Below are 10,996 nucleotides of genomic sequence, written 5' to 3'. Positions count from 1 at the left end.
GCCCTGTTAGCATTCCCTAACTTGCTTTGACAGTGGCTCTGCTGAAGAGTTACTGAATGAAACAGGCAAATGAGGAATGTCCCACATTCAAACCAAAAATAAAGCCATTAGTTTAAACCTCCAAAAGGTGGCAGCTGGTGCTATCCCCTCTCCCCTCCAGACCATCAGGCAAAGCAAAGGCACTCCTTGAACTGTTCCATTTTTCACTCTTCACAAGCTCCTCTCTGACCCCAGACATGCCTATGGCTGATGAAAGCACCTTTTAGAACAGCAATGCCATAGCCCTAGCTTCTTTTATTCACTACCAAATGAAATAATTCAGCTTCTAATACACTGTGAGGTGAGGAGCCTTTTCCTGACTGTCAGCCCTAATATGTGTTCTGAAAGGCTTTAGTCAGCAATACAGATGTATGGTTTTTTAAAGGCAGGTTTGAACTCCAGTTGCCAGCAGATGGATGAGTTACCCTCTTGAGACTACAGACTAAATTATGGACAGTCAGAGCGAGGTCAGTGAGACAACCACGTCTCAGCACTCAGCTGCCACTGGCAGGCAACTCCTCTGCCCTGCTCACCTCTGCTGCTCCATAAGCTCTGTCCTTACATAAAGCCATGCCTCCATCCCGCTGAGCCAGGCTGTGCCTCTGTTAAGATTACTCTTCCTCTCCTCCCTGGGCTTCCTCTGTGTTTTTCTCCTGAAAGCCAAAATGACTAACAAAGCCAGGGCTCCTCTCCAGCCTTGTGCTAGGTTTCACTGCTCCTTCCATGACCCAGCCCATGCTCTTCCCAGCAAAGCCACACTGCCAGGGATCTTCCCAGCTTGAAGGATTTTCCCCTGAGTGGAGGTGGCTGCAGGCAGGAACATACAATTGGGTCTTCACTGATTTCCTCTGAAGCCCTCCAAGGGATTTCTGGGTTTAAACAAATAATAGTCACAACCAGGGCCAGCATGAAAAGCTTTAACCAAACTCTAAGAAATAATAAGAAAAGGTTAATTCTGTAATTTCCAGCCCTGAGGCAATACTCTCTCTCTCTCTCTCATGTTCTTCCAGTCTTTTTATACTTGGTGAGTTCCAGGGAAATGGGTGGAAGGTGTGGAAATCCTATTGCAAAACCACCTGCCTGCTCCTTTCCTTTCCCCAGAGAGCAACACAAGGAACATTCTATTATTTAGTTAATTGCAAAGAAACAATTACAAAGGAACTTGGCAAATTTCTCTGTAATCACAGCAAGACCCAGTGCAGTTCAGTAAGTTCAGCAAATTAGCCAATAAGTGAATATAAAAAGGAAAGACTAACACAGCTCAGACTGCACTTTGTTCATTTGTTTTGTCACTCATGGTTTCTGTTTAATTATTTAAGATATTTCTCCATAACATTCTAGTACATTTTGTCTACTAATGAAGGTTTACCAGCATAGTTAATAGCCATGTGTTGCCTTTCTATCTGCTGAGAGGAGGAAGAAAACTGCCAATTCTGGGTGCCAACAACAGAGAGCCTGTTCAGGAAAAGCTTTTTTCCAGGTTAGATAAAGAAAAGGTTCTCCCACGATTTGTGTAACATACAAATAAGGATTATTGCTAACTAATGACAGTGTTTATGCAGGATGTTGTAACTCTTGCTACAGGCCTTTGTGGCCAATCCCCTCTTTGTTATTAAAGTTGTTCTAATTTTCCATATAACTAGAGGCCATTTAAACCTAGACCTTTTTTAACAGCTGCACTGTAATCAAATGACAGGATTTTTACAGTATTTCACTTCCAAACTTGTGGTACAGGAAAGGCTTCCAAGCTCCATTACATTATTGAAGTAGAACTCTCTGCAGAGCTGACAGACTGAGGAGGGGGGGAGTGAGATCCAGGTGTGGTGGTGTCTGTCTGGTAGTGAAGGAGGTAAGATAGCCCTTTACAAGAGGCATGATGTCCCTTCTGGTTCCTCCCAGACCATTTTGAGCATCAAGATTATGACACAGCTGTTTGCACTGCCAAAAGCAGAAACACTAAAGGGGCTTGTGTAGTACCCAGTGAAAAGTGTCTTGAAGTATCTTTGAAGCATGATGGCAAACCCCTACCAAACAGAAGGGAACTGCTACCATCTGAGCCTATCTTGGCAGGGGAAGTTGTGTTTATACACAGCCCCATGATGGGAACCACACCAATGCTTTCCTGGAGACCAGGACAAGCAACATCCTCTCAGATTTGAAAAAGGTAATTAGGAGAGGCAGACAGTGGAGCAGGGTGTAGCTTAATCAGGAGACTGCAGCAGAGTGCTGTTAATAACAACACAGCAACACTGACCACTCAAGGCTGTTCCTTTGAGCACAGCAAGGACAGAAGGAGCACTAAAAGCCACATACAAGCAGGAGCCAGCATGCCTTACACACGTGAAAATAGGCAAACATTCAGACTGATGGCAGTGACATCTTCACCAGGCAAAGAACCACATCAGCAAATATTAGAAGGAAGTATCAGCAGAACTGATGCAGCACCAGACCACCAACCATGCCTGGAAACCCTCCCTTCCTAACTGGGAATCTAAGATGGATATATTGCTCTTTGCAGGGGTTAATAACACTCATCAAAAGAATGAAACTTCTTTTCCCTTCTAAGTCCACAAAGGGAAAGCAATTAGCTGACAAACCTACATAGACAGACACTCCAAAGCTGGCAAGAGTCAGGGGCATTCTGACTTCAGCTGAAGCCAAAGCATGGTTTAACACAACCGGTGTGAACACTTCACTGCTTTCAAATGAACTCAAGCCTAGAAAGCCAAGAAATCACCTCAGAACTTTTCCATTCATGCTGCTTGACTCATGGTGTTCAAAACTTAAAATGGAAGTTTCTGCTACCAAATCCAGAGAATATGTCACTAGAGCAGAATGGAAAGAACAAACCCATGGAATTTAGGGAATGTATTCAAACAGATTGATTGTTTCACCTTGTACTCTTACAGTTGTTTTAGTCCTACAACAAGGCCCCTGCTTGCTAGGAAAATGACTACAGGATTCTCATGTCTTCACAGCAGTTAGTAGGGTCCTCTACCTTCATAAAGCAGCATAAGGCTTGTTTTTCCTGGGGGTACCTCAGGGCTTTGTCAGGGGACTCTGGAAGGAAAGCAGACATCTTAATTCCTTCCACCAGAGCTCCACATACAGCAACAATAAACAAGGTGAGAGGATACACCGTAAGTAAGGGCAGCAGCCTTCAGATTCCTATAGACTGCTCTTCTCCCTGCAGCTGGCAGCAGATCACTTCCACCCTGTTTTTTCATGCCTACAGCACTACCAAGCCCTAGCACAGGGAGAGCACTTTGGCCCTAGTGAGTTTGAGCACTGGCTATTCATTCTGCACCCCTCCTACAAAAGGCTTTGAGAACTGTGTGCCATTAACAAATGGTCACCACAACCTTCTGATTGGTCACCACAACCTTCTCTTTGGAATCTTTCAGCTGAATTTCACTGGCATGGTAACTGGCCAGTGTGACTGTGCAACAAGAAGCATGCAGCACAACCATAGATGAAAAAACATAAATGAAACATTTTGTACTCTGCACAAACCCATCTCTGTTTGAGGCAGTGGCATAGCTTTCAGTTATAGAATTACTCAAGAGGGTTTCCTTTCTGAATAAAAGGCCAGAAGACTGGAAGCAAAAGCCCATAACCTCCTTCAATTCCACCCAGCTTCAGTCAAGACCATGGCTCATTCCTGATAGAATAGAATTAACCAAGTTGGAAAAGACCTTTGAGATCACCAAGTCCAAGCTATCACCCAACAATATCAGCTGTGCACCAAAGAAGAAATTTCACACCCTGCATGTTAAAGAGTTATTGTGTTACTCTCAGCTCAGGAAAACAGGCAGAGGCAAGAGGTCAACCTTGGTGCAAAATGAAAACAAGGGGAGCTGTGCAGCAGAGGCCAGAGGGGCCATGCCAACACACCAACTGCAGCAGAAACACACTAACAATTGATTAACAAACTTTATTTGAGAGTTCAGCCATTAGGCATTGCAATTGTTTTAACTTTTGAAAGCTCTCAAAATAAATTACATTGAAAAACCCTTGCACAGTTCTATGCATTATAAAGATGATACAAAATAGTAGTGCTCTCATATACCAAGATTGATCCTCTTCCATTTCAGCTCCACTGAAAGTTGCCTATGCAGGGATTACTTTTACAGCTATGCAGGAAAAAAAAAACCAACCCAGAGTCTTTGGGTCTTGATGCCTCGGTAAAGATTTAAGAGGCACTTAAGGGCAAAAAGGGATCAAGAGAGACAATGTGCCAGGAAAGCTGGCTGCCTGTGTTCACACACCACCTCTAACCAACCACCACTGCAAGTTGCAGAGGGTTTAAAGCAGGCAGCATGATCCCCTGTCAGTAGAACAGAAAGTGTGCTGTTACAGGATGTAGGTTACAGTGGAGTTTCATTTTAAGACCTTGACACCCCCACAAGGTTACCAAAGCTTTCTACAGAAGATGCATTTGTCAGAAACTGCTGCTTTGTATTGGGCCTATCCTGACAGGTTGGGGCCACACCAAATTTTACCCTCCTCAGCTCCCTGCCAAGGAAAAATGCCATTTACTCCAAAAATAACTTTTTCTTCCCTCATCCTTCCACACTTCACAGAATCATAGATTAGAAGGGGTTGGAATGGAGCTCTGAAGATCATCTAGTCCAGTTTCCCTGCTAGAGCAGGATAACCTAGAGTAAACCACCCAGGAATACATCCAGGTGGGTTTTGAAAGCCTCCAGAGACTCCACAACCTCTCTGGGCAGCCTGTTCCAGTACCCTGCCACCCTTCAAGTGAAGATTTTTCCCCCTTCTATTTAGGTGGAACCTCCTGTGTTCCATTGTCCCTTGTCCTGCCACTAGACACCACTGAGAAGAGGCTGGCTCCATCCTCCTGACACTTGCCATTTAGATACTTATAAGCATTAATGAGATCTCCCTTCAGTCTCCTCTTCTCCAGGCTAAACAGACCCAGATCTCTCAGCCTTCCCTCATAAGTAGATGTTTCAGATGTTCCTCTTCCTCCCAGATTTACAAGTGCTGGTATTCAAAGAGATAACTGGAGAATGAAACCTAGTGCCACTTACTACTCCTTTCATCACAACATATAACAAAACAACATGAAAGGCTATTTCACACTGGGGAGATCTCTTTCTGCTGTACCACACAAAACTACTGCTGTGCAGTGGGCATACAGTTATCTCCCTAACCAGGATATGAATCTGAAGCCTGGCTCAAGTTATATATGAAGTGTTTGATAGCTAGGAGATAGCAGACTCAAATTGAGGAAGCTGTAGCCACATTTTCATTCATCCCAGAAAATGTTTGCTCCTTTTCACCCTGGTTTCTGCCTGTGGTTTTGAGTCATACCAAGATACCATCTGCCCTTTATCCCAGAACTTGTCTACTGACAGCACTACAGCCAGTCATAAGCTCAGTTAAAACCCAAGTCTCTATCTACTTTCCAATACTTTGTGTTGGTTATTACAGCAAAGTAAAACAATGTCATCTTCATTGTATTTGCTGCCCAAGTATTCCCCTATAGGATAACAGCTAGGCAGGTATCTGATATCAGTCTTGGTCCTGACACATTACACATTCTCCATCTAATGTGTCAGAGTCCTGGGTTCCAGTTACCCCCTCTGGAGGTATCCATGACAGAGTCACAATTACAGACTTGAAATCTGATACATAAACAAAATGACTCTTTTCAATAACATGACATCCAGAAAGAGAGGGGAACCAGGTCTCAGCTTCTGCCAAGAGAATTCTATCCCTTTTATTTTACACATATATTTGGGGTTTTGTTTGTTTATTTTTTTGCCCTTTCTGCAGATGAGTCATGTGACCAAAGTACCAGCAGGAAAAATGTATCCAACGGGAGTCTAAATGACATTCTTCAGATGGCTTTGGGTATGGAGAGCTCCCAAGACTGCCTTTGGAAAGAGCACAGGCAGCATTTCCACTGATGGGATTAAACAAAATCAGCTGCATTGTGCTGCAGCCATCCAGTTTCCTCTCTGGCTGCAAGTACTGGCATGAACTACGATAAGCCTGAGATAGAGCTTCATTGAAATCAAAGGACCGAGACAGCTCTGACTTATTAATATTCCCTGAAACAGTGGTGACTGATTTTTAATTTAAATAAGAAGGAGGAAAAGGTGATAAAAATCTTACATTTAAAAGTGTGCTTTCTGTTTGCAGGAGTCTTTATTACTCCTTGATGACAAAGAAACCATTAGGGGCTCCACAAAAACTTCTCGGTGTGCTTGCAAAATTCAATTCCCCTTTCAGTAAATATCACATCATTTATCTAGCTCACCTTAAAAAAAACCCACAAGGCACTGCAAGGCCTAGGAAGGATGTTGGCATGATAGCAGGAACAACAAGGTCCTCCTTCCAGTCAAGAAGGGATATAGTCTGCATCAAAGATCTGGAAAGACCTTTCTGACCACATTCTCTGCAGCCTGTTATGTCTTTAGCCTTTCCACGGACAACAGCATTGTCACACAGTGTTATTTCTGGACATAGTCTTAGTTTCTACTATAATCCAACCTACCACTTCTGTTCCCAAAACCAACCTACCACTTCTGTTCCCAAAACCAAGACGCATGGATTGGATTTTATAGATTATGTTCATCCCAATCCATAATCCTCAGCAGAGAGCTGGGAGTGCCCAGGTTTCCAGCAGTCAACCTCACAGCTTTACCTAATGACACAAGCATAATCTCTTCCCCAGCCTCTGACTGGGCTTACTGTGCACTCACTATACATATATGGATCTCTTATGTCAAATGTTTTCACATATTAGAGATGACTCTGCATCATCCATTCTTATTTCTGATGTGGAAGCAGAAAAAGCAGTCACAGAGTACCTTTCACAGAACATTCCTGCTCTTACATACCTTCTCTGAAAAACACAGATGATTGATTAGACCATTGGGCACTTCAGATACAGCACAGCACTGTACACACCATAGCAAGCACTTGGAGAAAGAGTAGCCCTGTGGCAAACACATGGCTTTCTAAAAAGCCTTTACGAGGTCTGCACAGACTGTAAATGTTCAGTATAAAAACAAACAAAAGATATTCAAATATCACAGGGTAAAAAGTTTAAATAGAGAGGACCTGGTAACAAACACAAGCTGCTCCCCTTCACACACCCAGGCTGAAAACTGAAGCCATGTCATTAACCATTTTCTGATTAAACAAATCACTTCAGTCGACCTGGAACGAAACTTTGCCGTGAAATAGCTTAGAGCTTTATTGCTTTCATTTGAATTCTAGCAACTGAATTTATAAGGCTCATTGTGAGATAAAATATTACAAGTGTTTTGGTTTAGTTTTTAAATTCAATCTCTCTCATCATACCAGCAGCAGTCAGTCAGTGGCTTTTGGTCAAGCAATTACTTCATGGCTGAAATAGTAACAAGTGTCACTAAAAAGGGGCTGGTATCTCCCCTTTCTCATCCTTGATAGGCTTTATCTTGGAAGAAAGAGTTTTGTGAATCAAATAATTCAAGATCACCAGAGCCTGTTACCAAAACTTAAGTGTGGGTGTAGTTTTTCTTCATCTGCACCAGCGGAGAGACAATGATAATATCATCTGAATCATCTGAGGGAGCTTCATCCACAGACAGAGGGGGAGCGGGCTGTGATCGCTTCTCAGAGGACCTGGCTGAAATAATTACAAAGGAAACACGGTCATCAATAAACACCATTGACAAAAGCAAGCCCCTCTGGGAAATGTAATATTCTCTGAGCCATTAAGTTTCCAGAATTACCTCCAGTTATGAATAACTCTAACCTCTCTCTTTCTGCATATGACCATTCCCATTCCTCTTTAATAAAAGAGCATGCACAGAGAGCATCGACATACTGACCACACATCACTTGTCTTATTGTCTTTGAGTGGTTACACACCATGAAATAAAGCAATCTGATACTGAAGCCACCTCAGGTCATAAAAATATTTATTAGGTAAGGAAAAACTGACCCAAGCAAGCTTAAGCTAAGCAGAGAGATCAGAATGAGAGCTTCAGTCAGACAGGGAAAAGGGAAGGAAGGAAAGGATAGTTGTCAGTGAATGGCTTTATGGCTTTCATCTCTCTATCTCTTAAATACCAAAAACATCACTCACATGCTGTACCACTCTAATGACAACAAAAATGGTGTCCACACCTTGGTGTTTTTTTCACTTCACTGCTATTTTTCTGGGTGTGTTTCTATGATCCCACTGATTCCAACATTTGCAGAAACATTCAGGTCATGAACAGACAGAGTCCTAATGATTCCAGTAAATACTGGCAAATCGGACGGATAAACTATACAAGGGCCCTGACACAATGAGTAGAATCACAGAATGTTAGGGGTTGGAAGGGACCTCTAGAGATCATTGAGTACAACCCCCACCACCAAAGCAAGGTCACCTAGGGCAGGTCAGATAGGAATGCATCCACAGCCTCTGGGAAGCCTGTTCCAGGGCTCTGTTAGCCTCACTGTTAGGAAATATCTCCTTGTGTTGAGTTGGAACCTCCTGTGCTCTAGCTTGCACCCTTAGTTCCTTGTCCTCTCACTGGGCACCACCAAAAAAGAAGAGACTGGCACCTTCATCTTGACACCCACCCAACAGATATTTACAGATGTTGCCAAGATCCCCTCTCAACCTCCTCCTCTCAAGGCTAAACAGCCCCAGAACCAGTAGCTTGTATCCCCTTCTCTGCAAGAGATCTATAAAACTAAATGATGACAGCTATTAATACCTCCTAACACAATATTCTCCCCTCAGCTCCACTTATTTCTCAATTTAAAGCATCAATTCACTGAAGACACTGTCTCCCACAGGAAAAAACAAATTGAGACAATCTGTGGTAGAAAGAGGAAACAGACAAATAAGCAGCTATACACAGAGAGTTTGACACTGAAATAGAGGGGAAAAATGTAAGGCACAGAGAATGACCCCTGGGGAGAAGAGACATTCCATGGACCTCATAGTCAAATAAGACATTCCTGACAAGGAAAAAACCCAACCTTCTGGCATGGAAGAGAAGGGATACATAGCAACTGGAATGTAGAATAAAGAAAGGGAACCACAACCTGCCCAGCAATAGAAAGACTCACAGACAGAGAGCCTGTGAATGGAAAGGAGGAATGCAGGAAGTCCATTACATCAAACCTCCAAATGAACAAGAAATGAACAAGAACCACATGACTTTCCAGTCAAGTGGAATTCTGTTATTTGTTGACTGGTGCAGAGAAGAGGAGTTGTTTTCAGGCAGATTTATGAGCCAGTGGTACTGGTGATAAGGAGGAACAGAGAGACCTTGCAGAAGCAGGCATGGTAACTAGAAGATGCAACACCACCACCAAACAGATATTACATAGGAACTAACTGAATAGTTTCCAAGTCACTCTTGATTATATCCTGGCTCTTGATGTCTGAGATATTTTTGTCCACATCTTCAGTTTAGTATACTTCAGAGTGACAGCTTTACCTTTGTGCTTGTGAAGGGGTAAGCACTGATGGACTTCAGGGTTGCACATGAATTCATTATGATTGCAAGAAAGCCTCAAATTAAGCTAACATTTGCATCCAGAGTGGCTACTGACATGCAGAGGGAAATGCTGCCCTTGCTCAAGATTGCTTTGCACGTACAGAACATTTTCTTCCTTCCTGCCACTCCCCTGACAGAAACAAAACGCTGATTTTCAGGGGCTGAATTGTTATTATCAGTCCCATTTCATAGGAAGCAGCAGCAACAGCTTTGCACATCTCCTAGTCCTGTCCACATTCTGAAGACAAGCAAACCAGCATTGAAAGCTACACCACTTTTGAGATATATATATATATATATATTTTAGAAAGCAATCCTGCAGAGCTAAATCAGAATTATATCAATTTATTCTAACAGATACACAAGGGTCTTCAAAATACATTTTCATCTTCCCTCTCAATGCCTAAAGGCCAGTGAAATTCAATGACTTACTGCAATATATACTTTCACTGAAAGTTTAAGATCATAGCAGATCTAGAGGTCACTAAATGCAAGCTTAGGCTTGGGACAAATGAAGCAAAAACTTGTTCAACAGCTGCATGATTCAAAGGAAAAGGAATTTGATTGCTTTAAAAGCACTCAGCTGTTCAAAAAGCCCCTGGCCTCATACTTTTCCAAGCTGCAGGATGACCAGTGAAATACATCACAGCAAACCCCAATGACAGATGTTGGAAGTTTCAGTTAACTTAAACCTGTTTAAGCTACATGAATTCAAATAGTAAACCCCCCTGCTATAACCACACAGATTGCTGAGGGCTCACATTTGCTCAGAGGTGGCACTTACACCAGCATGTTCTCTATCCTTTAGTAGGGTTGCTTCCAACTTGTCTTTTGGGAGAGTTTGGTTAAGCCCTCCAATGCACCACAAGCTAATACTTCAGAGCTACTCAGTGCAAGCAGTGCTTTGGGCAGCTGTGCAGTTAGAGGAGCACATAAGCAGCAAGCCTCTTCACAAGCTACTTAGATACATTCTATCCTTATCCCAGACTTTGGTAACACTTCACATAGTAGTAAAATCAGCAGCAAACAGGCTGCTTAGCTCCCAGTCTCTCCTTTTGGATATTCACCAAAAAAAGAGGACTGCAAGGAAGGAGGTTTGAATGTTTATGGTCTCCTCTCCATCCCTTCTGGGATAAATTCTTCTGGACCTTATTGAATCATCACTGTGTCACAACAATCTACAGTAAAAGTTATCTTTGGAGACTTCATAGCTAGACAGTGACTGTGCCCTATTAGTAGTCATAGTATTGCATTTCCCACACCAGCTTCATCTTAGAGCCTCTTCTCTTTGGGTCTTGGAACCATTTCTTCAGAGGTACAAAGCATTTTTTAAGTAATTCTTTCTCTTTGAGTAGACTTTCACAACTGATTTACTAAGCATACAAAAAATGACTACTCCAGCACAGCCCAGGCAGAACAGGATGCTGCAGCATTAT

General features: G+C 42.7%; 1 protein-coding gene across 3 annotated transcripts in view; it reads right to left on the bottom strand.

Annotated features, from left to right (window-relative positions):
• Window positions 1-3,955: 3,955 nt before the first annotated feature.
• The window catches only part of IQCE (IQ motif containing E), a 32,445-nt gene continuing 25,404 nt past the window's right edge, over window positions 3,956-10,996 (bottom strand). Inside the window, exon 21 of one of the 3 annotated variants that reach the window (XM_068146655.1) lies at window positions 3,956-7,684. In XM_068146655.1, the coding sequence (XP_068002756.1) occupies window positions 7,554-7,684 (131 nt within the window). In that variant the 3' untranslated portion in view covers window positions 3,956-7,553. The remainder of the gene's footprint in view (window positions 7,685-10,996) is intronic. The other 2 variants (XM_068146654.1, XM_068146653.1) reach the window with 2 other exon arrangements.

The sequence above is a fragment of the Melanerpes formicivorus genome, unplaced genomic scaffold, assembly GCF_026170545.1.
Source record: "Melanerpes formicivorus ecotype bairdi unplaced genomic scaffold, bMelFor1.0.p_v2 SCAF_14, whole genome shotgun sequence".
Taxonomy (NCBI): domain Eukaryota; kingdom Metazoa; phylum Chordata; class Aves; order Piciformes; family Picidae; genus Melanerpes; species Melanerpes formicivorus.
Note: the sequence above shows the minus strand (reverse complement) of the source record. Positions and strands in the feature narration are given on the sequence as shown.